The sequence below is a fragment of the Lissotriton vulgaris genome, chromosome 7 (genome assembly GCF_964263255.1).
Source record: "Lissotriton vulgaris chromosome 7, aLisVul1.2, whole genome shotgun sequence".
In the NCBI taxonomy this organism is placed as follows: domain Eukaryota; kingdom Metazoa; phylum Chordata; class Amphibia; order Caudata; family Salamandridae; genus Lissotriton; species Lissotriton vulgaris.
The window spans coordinates 363,645,548-363,673,177 of NC_141695.1; the positions used below are offsets into that span (position 1 = coordinate 363,645,548).

The 27,630-nt window shown below is 47.4% G+C and overlaps 1 protein-coding gene across 6 annotated transcripts in view; it reads left to right on the forward strand.

Moving 5' to 3' along the window:
• LOC147701649 (immunoglobulin superfamily member 1-like) overlaps positions 1-27,630 on the forward strand; it is a 932,114-nt gene that overhangs the window by 316,614 nt on the left and 587,870 nt on the right. For all 6 annotated transcript variants that reach the window (XM_086930282.1, XM_086930278.1, XM_086930279.1 and 3 more), the window contains 2 exons: positions 22,822-23,109; positions 23,442-23,723. In XM_086930282.1, coding sequence (XP_086786408.1) covers positions 22,822-23,109; positions 23,442-23,723 — 570 coding nt within the window. The remainder of the gene's footprint in view (positions 1-22,821; positions 23,110-23,441; positions 23,724-27,630) is intronic.

Below are 27,630 nucleotides of genomic sequence, written 5' to 3' on the forward strand. Positions count from 1 at the left end.
GGACTGGAGTTGTTGGCCAGGCGACGGCGTCCTCCCCAATCTGGTGAGAGATAGAACGCACTTGGTCACCCAGCTGCTTGCAGTATTCTAGTACCAAATCATCAGAAATACTTAGCAGTTTGTGTCCTGGTACCCATGCCTGTTGCATCACTCTTCCCATTAGTATCTCATGGGGACTCAGGCCTGTCTTTCGGTCTGGAATGCTCTCAATCCCATCAGGACAAGGGGTAAAGCGTCTATCCAGTTCAATCCTGTAGAGTTACACATTTTTCCCAATCTTGACTTTATAGTGCCATTCACCTGTTCGACTATTCCAGAAGCCTCTGGATGGTATGCACAGTGCAGTTTTTGAGTAATTTTGAACGCTTTGTAAAGTTCATCTAATATTTCATTGGCAAAATTCCCACCTCTGTTCGATTCAATCGTGACTGGAAAACCGTACCTAGGTATCAGTTCCCTTAGTAACAATTTGGCTACAGTAATAGCATCATTTTTCTTTGCTGGGTAGGCCTCCACCCACCTTGAGAACAGACAGACTATAACCAAAACATACCGGTAGCCTCTACACATGGGTAACTGGATAAAGTCAGCCTGTAGTCTGAAAAATGGACCTTCTGCCTTCCCAATCGTACTTTGTCCCACTGCTGTTCTCTTCCCAGGGTTAAACTGCTGACAAGTTAAACACCTCTGGCAAAGTGCCTCTGCAATGTTCCTGAACTTCGAATAGTACCACACTTCTTTGAAAACACGGACCATCGTATCTCTCCCTATGTGTGAGTCTCCGTGTGTTAGTCGGGCCATTGGAGCAACCATACTACAAGCAATGACACCATCTCTATCCCTAGGCATACATACATCTTTCTCCCATCTTTCCTGTTCTTCTGGTTCTGCTGCCATTTGCAACTCTTTCAGTTCCTCCCAAGTAGATACACTCTCAAACACCATAAATTGACTGCTGTTTCCGCCTCCCCACAATTTGATGTTTAATGACATTTTGTGTTGTGCACAATATTGGGCAATTTGGTCAGCGTATCTATTTCCAGCTGTCACATCGTCATTTCCAGATTTGTGAGCAGCACATTTGACCACTGCCAATTCTTTGGGTAACTGGATTGCTTCCAGTAAGTTCTGTACCACTTTTCCATTTCTAATAGGGGTGCCTGAGGAAGTCATGAATTCTCTTTGCAGCCATAACTGGCCGAAGTCATGCACAGCCCCGTAACCATACTGGCTGTCAGTATATATGGTTACTCTTTTGTTTTTCCCTTGTTTACAGGCTCTAGCCAATGCAATCAATTCAGCTACTTGTGCAGATTGTATTTCACTTAAATAGGAGGCTTCTAGTGACTTTTCCAGAGTGACTATAGCATAGGCAGCACTCAGGCCCCCATCCTCATGTCTTAAGCATGAGCCATCCACAAACATTTCAAGATCTTCTATTGGCAAATCTGTTTCTTTTATATCAGGTCGTGGCTTAGTGCTAAATTCAGTTAGGTCAATGCAATTATGCTCAATTTCACCCTCAACTTCTGCACTTTGGGTGTTTGGTAACAAGGTTGCTGGATTCAGTATGTTACATCGGGAAATTATCACATTTTCTGCACCTACAAGGATTCTCTCATATTTAGTCAGCCGACTTGGTGTGAGATACTGAGTCTTGGTCCTGGTTAGCAGAATCACAACTGAATGTGGAACATATACAGTTACAGGATGTCCCATAACAATGCATTCACTTTGCTCTAGACTAGTGCAAGTTGCAGCTACTGCCTTCAGGCAGCCAGGCAATCCAGCAGCCACTGGATCTAAAGTGGCAGAAAAATAGGCCACTGGACGTCTGGTCAGACCATGTTCTTGCGTTAGGACTGAGAGTGCACAATTGTCTCGTGTATCACAAAACAGATCAAAGTTTTTAGAATAATCAGGCATTCCTAATGCAGGAGCTGAACACAGACAGTTTCGTAATTTTATCCAGGATGTCATACTTTCATCATCCCATTCAACTGGATCTTTTGCTCCCCTCTTGGTCATCTTTATTAATGGTTTTGCTAGAACAGCAAATCCCACAATCCACTGTCTGCAGTATCCTACAACTCCTAGGAACATTCTAACTTCTTTCTGGGTTCTGGGTAACTCCATGTCTCGAATTATTCTAATCCTTTCTGAAGTGACTCTTCGGATACCTTTTTCTATCTGGTGTCCCAGATATTTCACTGAGTTTTTACAGAACTGCAATTTGTCAGGTGATACTTTATGTCCTCCCTTGCCTAGATGGTTCAACAATGCAATGGTATCAGTAACACAGTCGTTCCGACTTTTAGACGCCACTAGGAGGTCGTCTATGTACTGTACTAAAACTGATTCTCTAGGCAAGATTAATGATTCAAGGCATCTTTTTAAAATCTGGTTGAAAATCGAAGGACTCTCTGTGTACCCTTGAGGGACACAATTCCAGACGTAGACATGACTGTCAAATTCAAATGAGAAAAGAAATTTGATGTCGGGATGCAATGGGATGGAAAAGAATGCATGACATAAGTCAATAACGGTAAACCATTCTGCATTCCATGGAATTTGGTACAAGATCACTGCAGGGTTTGGCACAATAGGACAGCAAGGTACAACAATCTGGTTTACCTTTCGCAGGTCCTGCATTACCCTGTACTTTCCACTAGGCTTTTTAATTCCAATTATGGGTGAATTACAAGGACTGCTCATTACTTCCTGTATGATGTTTGCTTCTAGCAATCTTTTTATTTCTATGGCAACTCCGGCCTTTACTTCTGTGTTCATTTTATACTGTTTGGTATTCGGGTAAACTGCATTCGGTTTTATGGCTATTTGAATTGGGTCTACATTTGCCATTAACCCTACATCTCTCCCAGTGAAATCCCACACATCTGGCATCACCTTTTGTTGGAGTTCTTCAGGTAAGTCCTGTATTGTCAGTTTCTTTATTTCCGAGTCAGGCCTTAGTAACATTAATTTGTAAAGTCCATCTTCATCTGGGGTCTGAATTTCAACTCCCTTTGGTGTGCAAAAGATGGTGCAGTTCATTTTGCATAGCAAATCACGTCCCAGCAAATTCACAGGACTAGAGTCACAGACGACAAATCTGTGCATTTCTTTAAAATTCCCTATGGAAATCTCCATTGGTTCAGTTACTGGAGTACTGATTATTTGATTTGACACGCCCACTACTTGGATGGCTTCTCCCGAGAGGGGTCGGTTTGGAACCTCTGCTGTTCTCACAGTAGAACGGGTAGCACCAGTGTCCAACAGAAAGGTGACGTCATTTCCTTCAACCTTTCCTTCAATGTATGGCCCTGTCTGGTCTACCGGTAAGGAAGCGCCAAGCACGCATTCCTCGTCCTCCCCCCTCAGGCCCCGTCAGTATGGTTCATCACAGAGGAATGTATCATTCAACAGGAATTGCGAGGTTGCTGCATTTCTCTCATCTCTTCCTTCCCATACCTCGACCCCCTCATTCTGCTTAGCTTGGTTCTTATAATTAGGTCTAGGAGCTCGAGGCAACTGATTCTGTTTTACCTGTTGCTGGTTCTTTCGTGGCCCCTCTTTCTGCACCTGTGGATTTAAACCATTTATGGGGACATTACCAGCCTGTATATGTGGACACTCGTCTCTCCAGTGCCCTATCTGACCGCACTCATGACAGGGGAACTTCTTTTTGGCCTCTTCGCGACTCATTTTTACTCGGGGCTTCCCTCCTCCCCCAGAGTTGGTATTCGGGTTATTATTTTTCACATTACTTAACTGTTTTTCTTGCTGTTCAGCCAATTTCACTTGTGCCCACATCACTTTCTCCTTCAGGGCTTTTCTTTTGTTCTCCATCTCATCCTCACAGTACTTGGCGTACTTGAGGACCTCATCTATGGGTTTTCCCTGCCAACAGATTTTATTATCCCTGATCCACTGGGAGATTTCAGGCCTCAATCCCAACACGAATCGGTAAATGAAATGGGTCATATCCTTCATTTCAATGTTATCGATTCCACTGTAGGTTTTGAATATCTGTAGCAGTCGTTCATAGTAGGAATGCACAGTTTCATCACTATTTTGGGTAGTTCTATCTATATGGGTCCAATCAGTTTCTTTAGCTGGCACTTTCTCTTTTAAGTATTGTATTACTTTATCAAATTTTCTCATTACCTCCGGTGAGGGAGCTCCGGTTCTGGAGTCTCTCTCATACTCTTCACTGGGCCAATCAACTGCAATTTTGCATTCTGTCCACAAATCCACAGGAACTACAATGTCAAAGAACCCATCTAGGTCCTTCAGGAGACATTTTTGGACCTTAACAAATCGCTCAACCTGCCTATACCATTCTACAGGTTTCTCTCTAAATTTTGGGAAATCATTTGTGAAAGACACTATGTCTTGTCGAGACCATGGAACATGCACATATTTCCCACCTGGTACTTCTCTCATGGGATATAATTTTTCTGCCTTGTCAACTTCTTGGAGTACATATTCAGAAGTCTTCGGTCTGGCCTTACTGTCTTCTTTTTTCTTTGCCCACCTGGTCTTCCATTTTTCTAAGTCCCCCCATTTCTGTAACAAATTCAACAATTCTTTTATCTGTATCTTTTTCCCTGACACGTTCATGTTTTCCAGGTCTTTATCTGAAAATTCGGCTCTGTAGGGCTTTTGTAAGACTTTGGATTTGCTAACATCTATTCCCATATTCGCTGCAGTGTCCATTAGTTTCTCATGGAACACTCTGGTGTTTCGGGTAAGGCTTTTGCTTATGAACAGTAACTCCTCCTCACTAAGGGTGTTTAATCTGTCTAATCCCACATTTCCAGCTATTAGTTCCTCCATTTCTATTCTTAGTTTGTAGATATCCAAAGGTTTGGGCTGGGGTGTTTCCTTTTCTATTTCTCTGGTCCACCGATCTAATTCCTCCGAAGTTAATACGGTGGCACTCCGTGTTCCTGAACCTGTTTCAATCAGGACTTCCTTTGCCCTAGTCTGGGGTCTCGTCCGGGGTTTACTGCTTTCCAGTTCCCTTATGGGCATATCCATTAGGGAAATCACAGACTCACATTCGCTTGCCTGGTCATCAACAATGAGTGGCTCCTTCTGGGGATGCACTACGGCAGGAGAAACAACTGGAGTTCTTGTACCAGTCTGTTTATCCCCATAAAGAGGGACAACGGGTCCAATAGTCACTGGAATTGTCAGTGCTTCAGGACTGAGATTTATCTGTGCTATTGTCTGAATGAGTTCATTACGCTGTTTAATTAAGGCTTCTTTTTCTCTTTCGTGCAAAACCCTTTCAATGGATGTGTCATGCAATGCTTGCGGAACTAAAGGTGGATACAGACTTGGGGCAGTTGGGACTGTCATAACTGGTCTTTCATTACCGAATGGTCTATAATTTGGGACCGTGGTATCAGGTCTACAAAACCCGTCCCTATTGGTTTGTCTGTTACCTATACCTGTTGTATCTGTTTCACTGGCCCTTCTACTTCTAGGACGTCTGAAAAAGGGTTTTTTGGTACTTAGGGACCTTGTCTCCTCCTCATAAGGAGGTGGATTTTTCACAAATAAATCCTCCAGATACTCATCTGCTGAATCACCTGCAGCCATCAGGTGTCGGGTTTTCTCTGTGCATTTTCCTCCCACAGGTTCCTCTACCCCAAATACTGGAAACAGTCCCTCAACCATCATATTCTGTCTCCACTGTTTCATCTTTTTCTCCTTGGTTTCTCGCTGTAATTTCGGATACCATTTGCTCACCCCCTTATCCATTCGGGGTCTGTCTCTCTCTAGAGCCTCAATCTCCCATTCCTCTAAAGCCTCATATTGCGTTAATCTAGGTCTGGGATGTAAGTCATTCATTCGGGTCCTCAAGTTAACCAGGATTCTACTATTAAAAGTACCATCGAGAGGAAACGCTAAGATTCCATCACCTTCGGTATACTTTACCCAATTTTCCAACCATACACAGGTATGATACCCTTTATCAAACATCATAAAGGATGCGGGTGTATTAGGTGGTGGAATGATTACACCCTCCCTAGTTCTGACGGGCTTGTCTTTCTTGAAATAATTCCTGATCTTTTCGGCAAATGACATTTTCCTCTTGCTTCCGTACATATTGTAAGGTCTACCTCTGAGCATCTGCTCCTTATGAAAACCTAGACTTTTCGGATCAGGTAAGAATTCGGGATACCACATACACCTCTCCAAGCTATCCTTAAGCTCCGAATGTGTGGTTTTGTTTATAAACGGGCTTCCAATGTTAGCGTGTCTTTCAATTCTCGACAACCAATCAACACAGAGATTGCAAATACTCTCGCCCAATGGATGTGCGGCCTTTTTCGCGAGACGCGGTCTCACACTCCGGCACTCACCCCTCCTTTACAATACTATCTTCGTTACACGCCCGCTGTTTCAGCCAATCTCAGCGCGGCACGGAGTGACGTCAGCGCAGCTTTGCAAACGACTCCCTCCTTCACAAGGTAACGGAAACTTTGAATTTTTCTTAAAGTGCAAGTGCTCAATTTAGTTAACAACGTATAACATTCGCCACTGTGCTCGAGTGTTTTAAAAAGAAAGAAGGTTTTGGTTTCGCTACAAGTAAACCACTTCTGTCTACTTTTCATTCACTACGGATAGATCCTTCTGCCTACCCTATCACACAAGCATTAGAGAACCAGTTACTTCTTCGACTCATCCACTCTTTCCGGGATATATACTAAGTCAAAAGTTTCACCAGCGCACTCTTCTGCTACCACTCAAGCTCCGATGACTCTATTACTCCTTCCCTTTGTGACCCTTACTAGGTAATATCACAACCGAAGTTTCTATTAGCAGTCTCGTTGCTGACATTTATCCAATTATTCACTCAGAGAAAATCCTAATTAGCGCTTCCAGTTCTGCCTAACCATGCACTAATCTTCCTCACAGCAAGTGACCTCACAGCCAAATGGATTCTACTCACCACCCGCTATTCTATTCCCCGGGGATTCCAGACAAACACAGAACAATCACTAACAATTTGTTAATCATATATAATAATATAGCAGCATTTCATAAAATATAATTTCAAAACATTTTATAACAGTTTCAAAGCAATAGTAAAAACTTGTTTTTAGCAGCAAATAAGTTTTAGGAGCACATATTATAGATTCACGGTTTATTCATAAAATATCTTATCTGCCTATCTTAACTAGTCCTAACCATAGCTCTGCTACCAGAAAATTACTGATAGAGCGCGCAGGTCGCCCGACTCTTTATTTCACCAACTTGTACGCACTTAGGCCCATAACATGTTTATCACTGTATTCTTGTGAATCGGGCGAGCTTACACATCACCATCAGTAATTCTTATGTTTCTTTTACTATTATTATTCTGTTGTACCCGACTTACCAATTCTTGTCACAGGTACCTAAGTTTCCCGATGAATCAGGAGCTAGCAGGGGTAGGAGATAAGGCTAACCTGAATGCCTTGTACATTTAAATAACACTTTATACCTTTTGTAATAACCACAGACACCTGAAGGGTTTTCAAGAGTTTATATACTAAAAATTAAAGTCCATATGCCATGACAATAAAATTGATACAGATTAAAATATCAATAACTAGAATCAGAACTATAATGTAACTATGAATGAGAGCGAGCACCATTGAATGTCAGAAAACTAAAGGAAAAGGGTAACAAGGAACATGCTATTCAGTTTACAGGCTTAAACTAAGGCAGGAACAAAAAACCTTATTCTATCTACTGATTGAAACAATATTTTCTAACAGAAGGTGAGAATAAATCCCACTAATTAGGTAAACAGTTCATTAATATCCTACAGGTAAGGGGAAAAGTGGAACATAACTAATAAAAGATTTTGCATGTAAAAATCCTTCTAGAAGAGACAGGGAAAATAACATAGGCAATGATGCTTTATTCAAAAAGAGAAAAGGAAAAGTAAAGTTAGACGGACACCCACAGATATATTTACCTAGGACGGAAATGAGGACTAACCCTGGCGACGGGTCAGTTTGAGAAAGCGAGGAGAAAGACCCCCAAGGACTTAGGATGCCAGTAGGCGAGCAGGTACAGCTCATGGACAGTCAGGACAGGATACCCCTCAGGATTTGGAACAGGACTGGGCTCATCAAAGGGTACAACCAACTCCTGCAGCTTCGGATGCAACGCCTGCGCTACTCCCTCTCTGCACGGAATCTGCCAATAACCCCGATTGGGTTCTCAAATCTCCCAGCAAAGTGCTTCGCCAGCACTTAAGACTATTAAACCCCTTGGAGTTTGTGGAAATTACGGACAGAGTGCTCCGTACCTCTCTGTATCAATCACCTATAGAGTTCGTAGGGTCGGTGACAGGTCAGCTACTTGGACAAGTCGGACAATTTCTCTATATAAAACTAGGCTAGTTATACTGTTTTCGGGTCAGTGGGCCACCCACAAATGTTGCAAATGACAGGATCCCCAACTTTGGATTGGACAAGAGAGGTGGTTAGGTCATTGTCACCACCTAGAATTCGGTGTTCTCATAATTAATATGCGATATTTCGAACCCACCCCTTACATTCCAGTTCCCATGGCATACGTGTAAAGAGAACAATAGGGCACACAGTGGACTATCAATTTTGTAACACTTTTAGGTGTAATACAGTTTCTTCTCGCTGGGTCAGAGTGCAGGTTCCCAGGAGCATCTCAGCTTTGGTAGCCAGCTGGCTGAGTTCCACTGCTGCAAGACTAGGTTCTCTTGTCACATGATCGGTTCCTTTCAGACTTCCAAGATGGAGGGGCTACCTACTCCCAGGCCCGCAAATACACGGTACATGAAAAGTAAGCGAAAGCAAATTAGAAACACAGAAAAAATAATTACACTGTATACCATGATTAGCAACCCTGCATCCCCTTACTTTATATTATCTATAGCGTTAGAAATTAAGCAGAAATAGACAGCTGAGCAAAAGCGGCGGCAGCAAGCAAGATGCATGTTATAAACAAAGCGGCCATATTTGCAATAATGCGCATGTGTGAAAAAATCCCTCCAGAACTACGAGTGCGTCACATCACATGGGTATGACCGACGTATGCGCAGACTGAAATCCCGCATAGCAGCGACCAGTCAGTGTGCAAGCTTTGTTAGGATTAGAAAACACATAAGCAAGCGTCTCTGGGACACCCGCGTGTACTGTGAAAGTGCGATATTAATACACGAAACTGGTTGGTTGATAACGTTATTGATTAAGTGAGGTTCTTGAATGCAAGCAAGTCACTTTACGTGTGAATCCTTGCTCCATCATGCCTACAGATATTGCATAATGTGTTTATGCTTGTGATTTGTGCATAATGTGTTCTCTGCCTAATGCTAATGTGATCTAATGCTGAGGTCATTATTGTACCAGTAGTTACTGGTTGTGATATTTTTACTACTAGTGCTTTCTAAAGGTTCTGACAGCGGCCTGCTTGGCCCTGTCCTGTCTATTATCCCCTGTGAATATTGCCTAGTGACAGTTGGCACAGTGTATTGTGTGATTATGATTCTGTTGTAAATAGGATGGTCACAGATGACAGGATACTTCTAGTTGATTACATGTAGATTTATTGTAGGACACAGCTGAGCACACAACCTCGCTAGCTGACCAGACCATCAACTGACACTAGTAGAATTCACAGGTGGAAGTAAGAACATACATAGGCATTGTGGTAAACAGAGAATGAGAGAACACTAAGAAAGGACTAAGACTACAGACAACCATATTACATGAAGAATCAATGTACAACACATCTCCCTCCTTTACAGAAAAGAAATTAAATAAAGCAAAAACAAAGATTACAACACCTACCCCATGTAGTACAAAAACGAGAAACGCAGATCTAATTAAGTACCACACGAGGTATCAGAAATATCACTAACATGAACGGAAATACAATAAGATAGTAGTATTGTAGACATTTGTACTACACACACCATCCCCCTCCCTTGGTGAAACCAAAACACGGGTTAGATGAATGAAAATCAATGCAACAAGGAAAGGTGTTCACGCCCACAACCTCCCCAAACACAGGTACACCAAAGAATAGGTACACTTTCCACACTGACCCCCAAAACACACAATAAGTTAAACAAACCAGGTACAATTATATAAGCTCTCCTAGATAGAGCACATCAGGGGTATTGACCCTTAAAACTATAATGAGGCTCTGAACGTCGGCACAACATAGGGTATACCATGGGTACTGACTGGCCCCACACCCTCCCCAAAGAAGGCTACACCATTGGGTAAAAAAAAAACACCGCCCTAGGAAAGTACAGCCACAACAGCTTTTCTTACACTTTCCACAATGACCCCCAAAACACACAAGTTCACCCCCTGGAACTAAAACTACAACATACCCTACATTGGGTATACCATGGGTACTGACAATCCCCACACCCTCCCCAAAGAAGGGTACACCATTGGGTAAAAAAAAAACACCGCCCTAGGAAAGTACAGCCACAAAAGCTTTTCTTACACTTTCCACAATGACCCCCAAAACACACAAGTTCACACCCTGGAACTAAAACTACAACATACCCTACATTGGGTATACCATGGGTACTGACACGCCCCACACCCTCCCCAAAGAAGGGTACACCATTGGGTAAAAGACACCGCCCTAGAAAAGTACAGCCACAACAGCTCTTCTTACACTTTCCACAATGACCCCCAAAACACACAAGTTCACACCCTGGAACCAAAACTACAACATACCCTACATAGGGTATACCATGGGTACTGTCAAATTCAAATTCAAATTTAGCTTTATTCGATTTATCAGCAAAAATCATAAAAGCATACAAGTACATTTTATACAATAAATTTAAAAGGATTTCCCCATCTAGAAATTTTGTAAAAAATCTATAAGACAGTTTTCCATACGTAAAAAGTCAATGATGAAGATATGACCGAAGGCCTCATGTTAGAGCGTCTAGTAGAATTAAACATATAAGGCTTACATCATAGAATTTCTGTATTTCATCACTGACATTAAAAAGCGAGAAACAACAAAGATGACATACACCTCATCTAGCAAGAGTAACTTCAGATAAGCGTTTTTACATGTTCTAATGCCCCAGCGTTTAAGAAGAGGTAAGAGGAACAATTTCCTCGGGGCAGAATACAGGTTACAGAAGAACATAATATGAATGTTACTTTGTGATGAGTGATCATCGCATGGGCAAATTAGGTTCGATGAAATCCAATCATTTTGTTTCGGGAGGGTGACCATACGGAAGAAAGTGCCTAAACGCAGCCTGGTAAGAAGCATACGAGGGTAAGGTGCAGTTTCAATCCTGAGATACAATTGTAAACCTTCAATAGGGGTAATTTTTTGATAACACAGGGTAGTATTTTTGAGCTTCTCAGTGTCCCATCTAACGCTTTCCAGGTGTGTGATTAAAAGTTTTTTGAGAGCTGGCCTAGACAAATTTTCTAGGGACTCTGGGTCATCATAATATTCAGGATGTCCAATCTTAGAGAACATCAGCCGGACGTGTCTTAGCCATTTGATTTTGGATGCACCATCCAAATTCATACAATCCGTGATGAGTTCTCTATTAAATTGGCATTCCATAGTGGTCCAGATTTTGTGCCAAAGCAAACACGGTGATAGCTTTATAGTGTCGCTAAGGTATTTGAGACCAGTCTCAATGTGAGTAATAAAAGTTGAGGTAGATTTACTCACACCTAGTAAATAGCGAATAAAAAGATTCTCACAAATTTGTAATGAGGACACATTTTCGAAGCCCCATAGGCCTGCTCCATAAGTGACTGTCGCTACACACTTGGCTTGATATATCTGTAACATCTCGACAGTTGGTTTGCCCCCAATTTTTGCTGCAAAAGTTCTCAGGGCCCCAATAGCACGGGTAAAAGCAAGTTTCCTAGCAGATACTGCATGTTTCCAAGCTCCTTTCCTCTCAAAAACAACACCCAGATAACAAAAAGTGTCCGTACTCTCAATTCTTTGCTCATCAAGATATATCGAACATTGTGGCCTTTTGTTTTTTTGGGTGCATGGCATGGAGAAAGTTTTAGAGATGTTCACTTTCAGATTTCTTTTCCCCATGTAGGAAGAGAATTCACTTACCGCTCTCTGCAACCCTACCTTAGTCCTAGACATAATTGCCGCGTCGTCAGCATATAAAAGGATGGGTACAGGCCTACCATTGACGGCTGGGTAGTCACTTGGCAGATTTGTTAAATGCTCTACAACAGAGTTAATATAAAAACTAAATAGAAGGGGCGCAAGTATGCAGCCTTGCCTAACCCCTCTATTTATGGCAAATTTCTGAGTACATTGCCCCTGGGTCCCGAACCTCACTCTGGCGCCGGCATCTCTGTACAGTTCTTTTATGAATATGACGATGGTGGGATCCACCCCAATATGTTCCAATGTTGACCAGAGCTGCAGATGATCCACACAATCAAATGCTGAGCTAAGGTCAACAAAGGTGACAAACAGGTCCCCTTTTTTGGCCTGGGTATATTTGGACATCAGTAGGGACAGGTTTAAACATTGTTCCTGGGTACCCAATCCCTTTCGGAAACCATATTGAAGTTCCGAGATGACCTTTTTTTCCGTCTCCCACTGCTGGATTCTCTTAAGGACGATCCTTACTGCGATTTTCATGAGGCCGTCCAGTAACGATATGGGACGGTAGCAAGCAGGATCGTCCCTATTTCCCCTTTTAAAGATGGGCACTACAATTGCGTCTGACCAGGTGTTAATTAAGCCGCATTTGTTTCCCATATTTAGAACGTTAGTTAACAGGGGAACCCAGAATTCAAGATTTGTTTTATAGACATCCACTGGAGTGTGGTCGGGGCCAGGGGCTTTCCCTGGCGGGCTTTCCCTGATGGCATTTTCAACTTCAATGGTGGTAAAGACCAGATCAATTGGGTAGGGAGATACTGGGGGGTCACTTAACTGATAATCCTGAGTTGATTTATTCAAGGATGAGATTGCCTTTTGTTGATTCTGGGTGTCCCCCTGGCTGTTGGTGTAAAGTTTGCCATAGTGTTCTACCCAGAGCTCTGCCGTGATTGCTACATCTATGCAATTGTCAGTATCTTTTGTGTTGTATACTGATCTTATAACTTTACAGAAGAGGTTAGTGTCCTTATTCCTGGCAGCTTCCCCCAAAGCTTCCCAGGCCTCCCTTTTCATAGTTGCCTTCCGATGATTAATTTCCCTCTTATACTCTCGTCTGGCCTGGGAAATTTGAACCCTGTTTTTCGGGATGGTGTTTAAAACTTTCTTCAAATTCTTTAGGGCAGCTGTACACCTGGAGTCAAACCACCCGCATGCGTGTTTCCCATTCTTTTTGTAGCTCCTAGTTAAAATATCTTTTATGTACAGCTGGATATTAGCGAAAGCTGCCATAATCGCCGTAGGATCAATATCTTCTTCTAAACAGACAAATATGTCTGCAAAGCAAGATGATATGAAGTTGTGAAAGAAGATTATGCGGTTCAATTTCTCCCACTTTATCACATAGCCATTTATCTTTGTTAAGGTGACCTCTAGTGGATAAAGCGGCCCGCTGGGTTCCTTTGCTTTCTCCTCTGGGAGCCTTACCCCAAAGGTAATAGGGTAATGATCACTCATTGGTTCATCTCCTATCTCCCAAAAAGTTATAAAATTGGGTTTAGTGGGTGATATCAGTGCAAAGTCGATTGTAGATTCACAGCCTCTTCCATTATATGTAGGGGCAAAGGGAACTGGGGGGGAGCATGCCTGATTAATGAAAGTAAAATCAAAAGAAAATATAATACTGTTAAGGAGAGACCCCAGGTTGGTGTGTGAGAAGTGGAAAGGGCCATCCTCCTCATGATCTGCAAGGCCGCACAAACCTAACTCAGAAAATGGGCAGATGGCACAATTAAAATCTCCCGCCCAAACAATTGTGTGGTCCCCCGTGTTTTGATCTCTCACTTTATGAATATGGTTTGACATTTTATTCAAAATCAATTCCATTTCATTTACTGGCATGTTATTATAAAAATTCACCAGTATGACCTTTTGTGTGGTGCCCCATTTAAATGAAAGGATTTGGAAATATTGGTCAGAGTGGAAAGTATATACCTTTATATCCCCTACATTCGAGGTGTATATGCACAAACCCCCTTTATTGCGACCCTGAGGAGAGGGCACAGCGGGTGAATGGAATGTTCGATACCCCATAATGTGCCTTTCCTCTACAAGCCAAGTTTCTTGCAGGCAAAGTATGCCATGCTTCTGCACAGTCTCCAACCAAGGTTTATGCCTGATCTTATTTCCCAGACCAGCTACATTCCAGGATAACAGTGAATGCTTTAAGTCGCTAACTTCCTGATGTGGTGGCCCAGATTCCCCGTTAGGTCTACCGGGGCTTGGGAATGTACCCTATCTAGATATTGTGTGGCCCGCACTGGGAGGGGGCGCTGGACAGGGCAGTGTTGTTCCACCACCGAATGGGTCGAAATGTTGTCAATAAGTGGTGATTTGTCACTGCTACTGGCATTCATTGGGTGATTTTGGGCACTCGACCGGGGTGGAAGGTCGACAATTCCCAGTCAATCCACCTGATCTAGGCATTCAAACCTATTCATAGTGGGTGCTCCTTCCCACCAGTTGTTAGTGGGTTGCCATCCCTGCCCATGCCCCTTCCATCTGTGATTGTGGGCTATGGTCCAGGCCCCAGGACACTCTACTACCTGTTTTGGAGGGTAAAAAAAGGTAAGGGGTTTAGCGACAATGGCTTGTTCAGTCGCATATGGATCCCACGTGGTGATGAGATGTGCTGTATGAGGGTCTGCAAATGACACCACAATGCAGTCTCCTGGTATCGACTTGTAGGTGCGACCCACCCATGGGACTCGCCTGACCATTAAAACCCTACTCCTGTTGGTATGAGGGAGCTGCCTGTTGACATTTAGCCAGTAGATCACTTTGTTCTTTAAGGACCACTGGGTTTCCACAGTGTCAGGGTCAAGCGGAGGTACCCCGGCCAAGATGACAACATAGGGCCCGGCCTCAGGAGGGAGGTCAATATAGCCCCCGCGAAAATTCTGATGGTTTTGATGTGGGTTAGGTAGGCGCTCTAAAAGAGGGGTGATAGGCTTGCTCGCCTTCTGGTCAGTTCTAGGAAAAGTTTTGGGCTGCACCTGTTTTTTGGAAGGTTTTTTCTCTGGTTTTGGTGGATTAGATGAAGGAGGGGCAGCGACATTTGCAATTGTCCGGGGTTTGGGAATTGGAGTAGGTTTGGGTAATGGGGGGGGTAAAAGTGAGGGCAGAATTAAAGGAACAAGGGGGGCCTCCTTGGGGGCCGGAGCTGCTTGGATGCCAGTGTTAGGGGCTGGTACAGGTTGGATGCCATCATTACTAACCTGGGGAGCAACCTCAGTAATATGGGGGTATGTTGCTTCCAACTGTTTTAGGCTAAGCGTGGCCAGGGATACTAAGGTTTTATCCATTTCAAGAAGGTGATTCTCAATACGTGACAGTCTGAGTTCGAAAGGTGTCAATAGTTGTTTTAAAGTAACCCAGACTGTTTTGAGAAAGTCTTCATCATCACCCGCCTTGTCCATGTCCCTCCCTAGCTCATTTTGCCCTCCCCTTGTTAGGTTATCGCCAGGGACAGCAGGATTCTCTGAAACAGGGGCAGTAGTGGTGTTAAAATAAGTAAGATTGCTATCACCCCCTGTTGGCTGGATAGCTGGAGGTGATGTTTGTTTAAGCTCCCCTGTATTGGGCAGAGTTCTTCTATGGTTGAAAAACTGCTGCCTTGCAATTTTTGCTTTCTTACGAGCATAAGCAGATTTTGCATTATTTTTCTTTTTCAGGCCTTGGCGATCTAGGTTTTTACTTTTTGCAACAGAAAAGGAAGGGACAGGGATGTCCGGCACAGTGATAGAGTTTCCCTGTTCAGTAGGCAATTGACCCTCAGTAGGTTTGGAGGTCATGGGTGAGAAGATAAAGGAAGAGTCTAATGGGAGTGGAGAGGAGGAAGGGGGAGAGTGATGAACGTCGGCAAGGATCAACAGAGGGGGGGGCGTGAAGCCTGTTGGGGGGATGCGGCAGACGCAATGTTTCCCAGGGAAGATTTTTTAGAATTAGCAAATGTTTGGGAGAGTCTGCGCGCAGCATCTAGCTCAAGTGAAACCCTCTTCTGCATTTTAGTGATTTCGGCGTCTATTGCCAAGTTTGTTTTTACAAGGAAATCGTCCAAGGTACCATTTGGCTTAGTCAAACCCAGCGCAGTCTTACTGCGACTCCCCCGAGTACACATAATGTGTGACAGTTATGATTTCTGTTGAGTACTCACTAATCTCAAAGTCCAGGCACGATGACAGTGGCAAGAACCAAGGGGGGTGGGCCAGGCCAGTCCTCTTAGTCCTCGAACGGCCTCAAACGGTCCCGCCCTTGTCCCGGGCTTCTCCCGGCGCCCTCCCGCGCGCTCCCGCGCAGCGGGGATGTTACTTGACTTTTATGCCTATGAGATTGGTGGATGAGGGGGTGGAGCCGACAGGGAGAGCAGCCCAGGTGGTGAAGGGCGCGCGGGGACTCCTGGTCCTTGGAGTCCCCCGCTACAAGCTCGCAGCCCTGCCGGTCAGTGGAAACGCCCAAACCTTGCTGGAAAGTGGAGTATGGCGAGGCTGCTAACCGCGCAGCGGGACCCGCGAAGCGGGTCCGGCGAGTTGTAGCGGCAACAGCGGCAACAGGCAGCAGGGTCAGCAGAAATCCGAGGGTGAGGCTAGTGTCCGTGAAATCGCCAAAAGGAATCCACTTGCAAAGTTTTCAGCCGCCGATTTTAAGAGGAAGGATGGGGGTGGAGCCGGCAGGGAGAGCAGCCCAGGTGGTGAAGGGCGCGCGGGGACTCCTGGTCCTTGGAGTCCCCCGCTACAAGCTCGCAGCCCTGCCGGTCAGTGGAAACGCCCAAACCTTGCTGGAAAGTGGAGTATGGCGAGGCTGCTAACCGCGCAGCGGGACCCGCGAAGCGGGTCCGGCCAGTTGTAGCGGCAACAGCGGCAACAGGCAGCAGGGTCAGCAGAAATCCGAGGGTGAGGCTAGTGTCCGTGAAATCGCCAAAAGGAATCCACTTGCAAAGTTTTCAGCCGCCGATTTTAAGAGGAAGGATGGGGGTGGAGCCGGCAGGGAGAGCAGCCCAGGTGGTGAAGGGCGCGCGGGGACTCCTGGTCCTTGGAGTCCCCCGCTACAAGCTCGCAGCCCTGCCGGTCAGTGGAAACGCCCAAACCTTGCTGGAAAGTGGAGTATGGCGAGGCTGCTAACCGCGCAGCGGGACCCGCGAAGCGGGTCCGGCGAGTTGTAGCGGCAACAGCGGCAACAGGCAGCAGGGTCAGCAGAAATCCGAGGGTGAGGCTAGTGTCCGTGAAATCGCCAAAAGGAATCCACTTGCAAAGTTTTCAGCCGCCGATTTTAAGAGGAAGGATGGGGGTGGAGCCGGCAGGGAGAGCAGCCCAGGTGGTGAAGGGCGCGCGGGGACTCCTGGTCCTTGGAGTCCCCCGCTACAAGCTCGCAGCCCTGCCGGTCAGTGGAAACGCCCAAACCTTGCTGGAAAGTGGAGTATGGCGAGGCTGCTAACCGCGCAGCGGGACCCGCGAAGCGGGTCCGGCCAGTTGTAGCGGCAACAGCGGCAACAGGCAGCAGGGTCAGCAGAAATCCGAGGGTGAGGCTAGTGTCCGTGAAATCGCCAAAAGGAATCCACTTGCAAAGTTTTCAGCCGCCGATTTTAAGAGGAAGGATGGGGGTGGAGCCGGCAGGGAGAGCAGCCCAGGTGGTGAAGGGCGCGCGGGGACTCCTGGTCCTTGGAGTCCCCCGCTACAAGCTCGCAGCCCTGCCGGTCAGTGGAAACGCCCAAACCTTGCTGGAAAGTGGAGTATGGCGAGGCTGCTAACCGCGCAGCGGGACCCGCGAAGCGGGTCCGGCCAGTTGTAGCGGCAACAGCGGCAACAGGCAGCAGGGTCAGCAGAAATCCGAGGGTGAGGCTAGTGTCCGTGAAATCGCCAAAAGGAATCCACTTGCAAAGTTTTCAGCCGCCGATTTTAAGAGGAAGGATGGGGGTGGAGCCGGCAGGGAGAGCAGCCCAGGTGGTGAAGGGCGCGCGGGGACTCCTGGTCCTTGGAGTCCCCCGCTACAGGCTCGCAGCCCTGCCGGTCAGTGGAAACGCCCAAACCTTGCTGGAAAGTGGAGTATGGCGAGGCTGCTAACCGCGCAGCGGGACCCGCGAAGCGGGTCCGGCCAGTTGTAGCGGCAACAGCGGCAACAGGCAGCAGGGTCAGCAGAAATCCGAGGGTGAGGCTAGTGTCCGTGAAATCGCCAAAAGGAATCCACTTGCAAAGTTTTCAGCCGCCGATTTTAAGAGGAAGGATGGGGGTGGAGCCGGCAGGGAGAGCAGCCCAGGTGGTGAAGGGCGCGCGGGGACTCCTGGTCCTTGGAGTCCCCCGCTACAAGCTTGCAGCCCTGCCGGTCAGTGGAAACGCCCAAACCTTGCTGGAAAGTGGAGTATGGCGAGGCTGCTAACCGCGCAGCGGGACCCGCGAAGCGGGTCCGGCCAGTTGTAGCGGCAACAGCGGCAACAGGCAGCAGGGTCAGCAGAAATCCGAGGGTGAGGCTAGTGTCCGTGAAATCGCCAAAAGGAATCCACTTGCAAAGTTTTCAGCCGCCGATTTTAAGAGGAAGGATGGGGGTGGAGCCGGCAGGGAGAGCAGCCCAGGTGGTGAAGGGCGCGCAGGGACTCCTGGTCCTTGGAGTCCCCCGCTACAAGCTCGCAGCCCTGCCGGTCAGTGGAAACGCCCAAACCTTGCTGGAAAGTGGAGTATGGCGAGGCTGCTAACCGCGCAGCGGGACCCGCGAAGCGGGTCCGGACAGTTGTAGCGGCAACAGCGGCAACAGGCAGCAGGGTCAGCAGAAATCCGAGGGTGAGGCTAGTGTCCGTGAAATCGCCAAAAGGAATCCACTTGCAAAGTTTTCAGCCGCCGATTTTAAGAGGAAGGATGGGGGTGGAGCCGGCAGGGAGAGCAGCCCAGGTGGTGAAGGGCGCGCGGGGACTCCTGGTCCTTGGAGTCCCCCGCTCCAAGCTCGCAGCCCTGCCGGTCAGTGGAAACGCCCAAACCTTGCTGGAAAGTGGAGTATGGCGAGGCTGCTAACCGCGCAGCGGGACCCGCGAAGCGGGTCCGGCCAGTTGTAGCGGCAACAGCGGCAACAGGCAGCAGGGTCAGCAGAAATCCGAGGGTGAGGCTAGTGTCCGTGAAATCGCCAAAAGGAATCCACTTGCAAAGTTTTCAGCCGCCGATTTTAAGAGGAAGGATGGGGGTGGAGCCGGCAGGGAGAGCAGCCCAGGTGGTGAAGGGCGCGCAGGGACTCCTGGTCCTTGGAGTCCCCCGCTACAAGCTCGCAGCCCTGCCGGTCAGTGGAAACGCCCAAACCTTGCTGGAAAGTGGAGTATGGCGAGGCTGCTAACCGCGCAGCGGGACCCGCGAAGCGGGTCCGGCCAGTTGTAGCGGCAACAGCGGCAACAGGCAGCAGGGTCAGCAGAAATCCGAGGGTGAGGCTAGTGTCCGTGAAATCGCCAAAAGGAATCCACTTGCAAAGTTTTCAGCCGCCGATTTTAAGAGGAAGGATGGGGGTGGAGCCGGCAGGGAGAGCAGCCCAGGTGGTGAAGGCCGCGCGGGGACTCCTGGTCCTTGGAGTCCCCCGCTACAAGCTCGCAGCCCTGCCGGTCAGTGGAAACGCCCAAACCTTGCTGGAAAGTGGAGTATGGCGAGGCTGCTAACCGCGCAGCGGGACCCGCGAAGCGGGTCCGGCCAGTTGTAGCGGCAACAGCGGCAACAGGCAGCAGGGTCAGCAGAAATCCGAGGGTGAGGCTAGTGTCCGTGAAATCGCCAAAAGGAATCCACTTGCAAAGTTTTCAGCCGCCGATTTTAAGAGGAAGGATGGGGGTGGAGCCGGCAGGGAGAGCAGCCCAGGTGGTGAAGGGCGCGCGGGGACTCCTGGTCCTTGGAGTCCCCCGCTACAAGCTCGCAGCCCTGCCGGTCAGTGGAAACGCCCAAACCTTGCTGGAAAGTGGAGTATGGCGAGGCTGCTAACCGCGCAGCGGGACCCGCGAAGCGGGTCCGGCCAGTTGTAGCGGCAACAGCGGCAACAGGCAGCAGGGTCAGCAGAAATCCGAGGGTGAGGCTAGTGTCCGTGAAATCGCCAAAAGGAATCCACTTGCAAAGTTTTCAGCCGCCGATTTTAAGAGGAAGGATGGGGGTGGAGCCGGCAGGGAGAGCAGCCCAGGTGGTGAAGGGCGCGCGGGGACTCCTGGTCCTTGGAGTCCCCCGCTACAAGCTCGCAGCCCTGCCGGTCAGTGGAAACGCCCAAACCTTGCTGGAAAGTGGAGTATGGCGAGGCTGCTAACCGCGCAGCGGGACCCGCGAAGCGGGTCCGGCCAGTTGTAGCGGCAACAGCGGCAACAGGCAGCAGGGTCAGCAGAAATCCGAGGGTGAGGCTAGTGTCCGTGAAATCGCCAAAAGGAATCCACTTGCAAAGTTTTCAGCCGCCGATTTTAAGAGGAAGGATGGGGGTGGAGCCGGCAGGGAGAGCAGCCCAGGTGGTGAAGGGTGCGCGGGGACTCCTGGTCCTTGGAGTCCCCCGCTACAAGCTCGCAGCCCTGCCGGTCAGTGGAAACGGCCAAACCTTGCTGGAAAGTGGAGTATGGCGAGGCTGCTAACCGCGCAGCAGGACCCGCGAAGCGGGTCCGGCCAGTTGTAGCGGCAACAGCGGCAACAGGCAGCAGGGTCAGCAGAAATCCGAGGGTGAGGCTAGTGTCTGTGAAATCGCCAAAAGGAATCCACTTGCAAAGTTTTCAGCCGCCGATTTTAAGAGGAAGGATGGGGGTGGAGCCGGCAGGGAGAGCAGCCCAGGTGGTGAAGGGCGCGCGGGGACTCCTGGTCCTTGGAGTCCCCCGCTACAAGCTCGCAGCCCTGCCGGTCAGTGGAAACGCCCAAACCTTGCTGGAAAGTGGAGTATGGCGAGGCTGCTAACCGCGCAGCGGGACCCGCGAAGCGGGTCCGGCCAGTTGTAGCGGCAACAGCGGCAACAGGCAGCAGGGTCAGCAGAAATCCGAGGGTGAGGCTAGTGTCCGTGAAATCGCCAAAAGGAATCCCATGGGTACTGACAATCCCCACACTCTCCCCAAAGAATGGTACACCATTGGGTAAAAGACACCGCCCTAGAAAAGTACAGTCACAACAGCTCTTCTTACACTTTCCACAATGACCCCCAAAACACACAAGTTCACACCCTGGAACTAAAACTACAACATACCCTACATAGGGTATACCATGGGTACCGACAGGCCCCACACCCTCGCCAAAGAAGGGTACACCATTGGGTAAAAGACACCGCCCTAGGAAAGTACAGCCACAACAGCTCTCAATACACTTTCCACAATGACCCCCAAAACACACAATAGGTTAAACACACCAGGTAAGATTATATAAGCTCTCCTAGAAAGAGTACATCAGGGGTATTGGCCCTTAAAACTAGAATAAGGCACTGAATGTCAGAACAACCTCTCCATGAAGAAAACAAAAGGAGAACAGACCCTTGAAACTGGATTAAAAAGGAATCGCTCATGCATGAAGAATCAATGTACAACAGATTCTAATGTGTTTTGGATAATACAAAGGCTATTTTTCATATAACCTTGTGTGGAGTGTCTTTTGTGGTGTGCCTAGTGTGTTGCTGCTGTTTGTATGTGTTGCGCAAGCGCTTTACACATTGTCTCTCGAATAAGCCTGACTGCTCATGCCAAGCAACCAAGAGGGTGAGCAGAGGTTATCTTCCGTGTGTAACTCCCTTACCCTGACTAGAGTGGTGGTTTCTGCCTGGCTTTGGCACAAGCCTTAGCCAAGCAGAAATCCCATTTCTAACAGAGGGTGAATGCATTAATGAATCAGTGGATGTGTGATTAGATTCATGAAAGTAAAGATGAGTGACAAAGTGCATGAATGATACGTTTTTGAGTAACTAAACCCATCAATGACACAATAGGTACTTTCATTCACACTCCAGGCCTATTGGCATTGCTAATGCTTGTTACTGTTAAAAAGGTGCACTTCGCAAGAGCAGCTGAGACATAAAGTGAAGAAAGATGATACTTAGTGCTCTCGTCCAGTCCTGACATAGAATCAATAGCCATGTGTGGATGTGAGACTAGGGGACAGACCAAAGTCACAATTGAGTACAAACCTGACACAGCCTAAAGATGCGGAAACTCGATTAACAGCCCGAAAAAGGGTGGAGGCGGAGCAAAGCTAAGAGCCAAAGACAAGTGATCAGGAATCAGAGAGGCAGGCCACAGATACTCCTGAAGGGGAACATGATATGCGTCTTCACCGTCACCCCGAAATGCATAACATGTAAGCAATTGTGTAATGTTTATACCACGTATCTAGTCTAAAGGTGCGTATTATATTACACGAAACAACCAAGATCGGTCGTTTCACAAGTACCAGTATTATACTATTAAGCTGGTGTTTCTCGGGTGCACAACGATTACATAGTTACTGGCGTTGGGCCAATATTAGGACATTTTCCGAGTGAGCAGAATCACAGAATGGAGACTTGAGGTAAGTAAGAGACATTTGAACATTTGATTCAAGATTGGTAATGACCCGAAGTGGTGGGAGGTAAAGATGCCATCGGGGGCGGGAGCGGAAGAGGAGGGAAGTGGGAGTGAGTCCCATGTTGTTCTTTTGTACATTGTGGTGAACGTGTCTTCTTTTATTGTGTCTGCAGAAACCTTCCCGAAACCGACCCTTCGGATCACCTCCGGGAGCGCGACCGTGAGAGGAGGAAACCTGATCTTGAGCTGTGCGGCTGCTGCACAGTACAGAGATATGAGATTTATTCTGAATGGAGGTGGAGTCTATCGCCCTCCACAAGACCCTCCTGGGGCCGAGGCCGTCTTCCACTTCACTGATGTAAACTCGGGGCACGAGGGGAGATATTACTGCCAGTACTATTCCAAAGGAGCCCCCAGCACGGAGTCTGACTTCAGTGACCGCGTCGAGGTAACGCTCCGAGGTGAGAGCTGAGGTGTTCTTTTGTGTCTTCCGCTGCTTTCGTGTCGTGCGCGCCTCTCGATTTAGAGGGTTATTTTGTATTCAGCTTGTGTCCTCTTTAGTTAGGGAAACTCGAGCTCGTTAGATTTCCACACAGATATCGCAATGCTCGGGGCTCAGAGGGCGACTAATGCTTCCTATAGGGTGAAGCCATAAGAGACGGACCAACCGAGGTTTCAGAGAAAAGCTCAGTGTGAGGCGATAGCTGGGACAAGCTGGGGTGCGGTGTGTACTGTGGAGTAGAAGATGGTTCGTTTCTGGCCTTTATGTGTGTTTGTTTCCCGCTCATCACAGATTCCTATCCGAATCCATCGGTTGTGTTGAGCCCCGGGAGCCTGGTCGCCAGAGGAGGAAATCTGACCATAAACTGTTCATCGGAGTATCCGAACATGAGATTTTATCTATACAAAGAAAGTAACATTTACCGTCAAGTGGACCCCCCTGGAAGCGAGGCTGTGTTCGTCATCAGCGGAGTCCGAGAGATGGATGAAGGGCGCTATGAGTGCCGTTATCATCCCCTATACGGAGCGGTCGTGTGGTCTGATCCCAGTGACCCCTTCCAGATTAGAGTCCTAGGTAACACTGTGATACTGTGACTTTACTTCATCTCTCTCCTTTCCTGTAAAACAACTCGATGTTTCTGACACTCACTTCTCTTGGCCTGCTTCAGTCTAACGCCCGTAGCCTCCTCGCGGCTCACACCGAACACACAGGGTTGGGAGGGATGAAGGGGGGCAATCGAGACCGACTACCATTTTGTGTGTGTAAAAGGCCGCTTTATATGAAACAGGTGCACATCACATATATAAAAACTGGAACCGCCTCACAAAACTAACACCTCTCTAAACATCGAGTTACCTGACCCCTTAGGTTTTGTCTCCCCCCACCCCTACGATCCCCACATGATACAATCCCCACACCCTGCATATACAAATATACAATTCCATTACATCCTCATGTATCCACTTTTCTCCCCTACATCCTAACTCCAAAACCTGTCAATACCTACAGACCTATCTGCCTTATTGCAACTGTAACTAAGCCCCTCTAATGTAACTCCAAAACTGTTTACCCTTTCCCCGCTCCCGTTCCCCAAATCCCCAACAAAAGACCCGAACTCCAGCCAAACTTGGCCAACATCAACCCAAACTCCGCCTGCACCTGCTCAAAGCGACAAATACATACAGAAATCCCCCCTGTGCACCTGTCCCAAACGCCGCCACCTAAAAACATGACCGCCAATACATCCCCCCCAACAACCTCATCTTAAGGGTGGGAGGGTGGGACAAGCTGCTAATTACGCTCACAGCCACCAGGTTTCCATACCTAAAATGGTGGCTGGGCGGAAGTGTAAACCCCCTATATAGCCCCTTTGGGCTTGTTAGTATTAATTGGGCTGCCTTTGGGCTATCCCAGGCAGTCCAAAACAGCGGCAAAATGGCCGCCCCCATGATTCCCACTTCCCCCTCCCAACAGGGGCGTAACACAAGCCCCCGCAGACCACGCATTGCGGGGGGCCCCCACGCTCCAGGGGCCCCCATCCGCGGCTGCGCAGCCAGCCAGCACTTACATAGATACCTCTTTAATTGGTGCGCGGCGCGCACGTCTCCACGTCTGCGCCGGGAAACTGGTAACCATTGCCATGCGTATTAGAGGGACTGTACGGCCGCTGGCCATAATTTAATTCTCGCTAGCCCCTGAGTGGCCCCTTGGATGTACGCGGTCTATTCTTGTGTTCTGTTTAACTATGGAAGCCAGCGCAGCCGGGAGTATGCCTCTGCTGCTGCAGCTCTCATTTTGTTGTGGTGCACTTCCGCACGGGGCCCCCAGCCAGGTAATGAACACGTGGAACCCATGGCGGACTCGTGGCCTGTTGCCTGAGCACTGCAGCCTGGCCCCCAAGTATGTAAAATTCAATGTAATCGTTCCATGCCAGTCAGAATGTATTTGTCTGTAAAATGTAACATGTGCTCAATATCAAAGACACGGCCTCAAGGTAAGAGCCTGCACGTGTCTGAATTGTGATCTTTCACACACTCGTGAGGTGAGGTGAGCGCGTGTCAGTGCCCGGGGCTCACCTCTATCAAGATGCTGCCACCACAGAGCACACAGTCACAATTACGCGTCGGCAATTACTCTTCAGACACTGACATATGGAAGATTTAACAAAACGGGTCACCACCCAGCAAGGCAAGGAGTTCAGATCCATCTTCTAAATAGAGCCTAGAAAAGTAACTTTGAAGTGCTTCTTGGGGCTTTTTTACTGAACCCTGGGACAATTCTACCAGCTGATTCTGGGGGGTTCTTCCAGGCGCTATGCACAGTAGCAAGTCAGAGAGAGCCTCGGTCAGCGAGCCAGGCCTGTCTGCAGTGCAGGCCACGAGCGCTCTCAGACGGTGATACCAGCACTATGCATTTATGTGACATTGTAATGTATGCACATGTTAAGTTTTTAAGTAAACTGTGGTGTTTGGACAAACCTTCGCGTCTTTTTCCTACAGGTTGGCATCAGTCCAGTATGACCCCAAATCCGGTCCCCACCCTAGACACATAATATTAGCACACTTCTTTAAATCAAATGTAAGAACTTTAAGGGCTAGTCTTGGCTTTAATTGCCCCTTCTCTTTCGTTGGCCCTTTGCAGCGTGGGACGTGTGCCCCGGCCTCTAATGCAAGCAAGCCTTAGACTCAAACCCTAGACTAGAGCATTCTGGTCATCGTACTTCTTAATATTGGGTGATGCTGCTCAGCGCTTTGGCCTGCCTAGCACAACGGTAAATGATGTCGGACTTTATGGGATTAAAACTTAAAAAATAACGGGATGCAACGTCATCACTTCAGGTATGAATATTATTTTTGGAACGTGAATTCAGTCTGTCAGATTCTCATGGAGAAAACACATCGCGCATGCCCAGAACACATATTCTAGCGCTACGTGGCCACTGCAATGGCATCTCTGCGCTTTGCAAATGGGGAGGATAACATAATATGCAAATGGTCACGTAGGCCTACATGGCACCACACAAATAATCACAAATGCATGTACACACATGACACCATGGACGTGCACACATATGCCAGAGTTATATTTCGTTATTAAACCTTAATATTTTGATCGTTTTCAATAGTGTTTGATCCAATGCTGCTGCGCACAGGCCAGGGAGCATTGTATAGGTTTAGGGAGAGAAGACGAAACTGGTGCTCACGTAAAGCACTCTGATACCCGATTTCTCGGGTCTAGTTCGCGCTATATAAAACTCTAAAAAATAAATAAATAAAAATAATTTGGCAACGAGTGGTAATAAATGTGCAGGGCTCTGGCTGGTGGCAGCTGTATAAGTTCTTCAGAGATCTCAAAACTGCGGTCATTAATTTGGCTAATGCTCTAGTTGCAACACTTTGAAATCCCCAACTAGTGAACATTTTCTTTACTGCACAGTTAATTTCTAAGTTGCAGATCAATGTTTATATACGGGCCGTAACTGAGATAAGAGAGTTATTTGGTATAGATTACCAGCTGCATTTTATTTTATGCTACTATCAAATAGTAGAGGAAGGTATGGTACAGTGGGAAAGGGCGCAGGACAACTTCACAAATCACAAAATACCCCATGTCGGGTGTGAGTGGTTTATTTAATCCAGGTACTACACTGCATTTACTAAAACAAGATTTTGCTAATCCACTGCCAGTTATAAGGTGACACACATGAGATGTGAATATGTCACTCATAGGTGTCTTGAAACTTAGAAATGTCACTCGTGTGCAATTAAAAGTTGGCAGCTATGTTTGGGCTGCGCCCGTGAGGATCCGGTGACTCTGGTCAGTGGTGTTGGAGATAGTGTCACTTATAGTCGTTGAATGTCACTCTTAATTACACTGAAATTAAGAAAATGTCACACATGAGCAATCTGAAACCTTGGCAGCTATGCTGGTGAATCACAACATCTCTGTTAAAGGTAATGCCCATCTGGGGCGCGAGCGACTTGTTTCCAGGGGGTGGCGCACATCAATCTTTCAGTGAGTTAAGTGGGAGTTCAACTTATAAATACACCAAATAAAACCAGGAGTCTGGTTGGTTTGTTAATTTTAAACAGGTTATTTGAAGAAGCACAAAACGTTTTGAGGATATTTATTTAATATGAGGCTAAAGCTCTGTTAAATGCTAGATATGGCTTTCAATTGGCTGCAGCCAATTGGCAAGCTATTGCACCTATCGCCTTCCAAGAGCTTTAACGATGGCAGGAGAAGACCAGCAATCTGACTCAGATCCCAGAGATTAAAACGTTTTTTTTCTGTGTGTGCTGCACCGTCCTAGTAGGTCTGTCCTCTTTGGCACACACTACGGAGGTGCACCTTTGCTTTCCCCTTCAGCCAATGGCAAGTCGGGATCAAATTGACATTCCTGATACATCAATCATTGGTGGGGCTCGGGCCCCAGGGGATAGAATAACCTGGTGCATGTGTTTAGTGAGAGATGACTGAC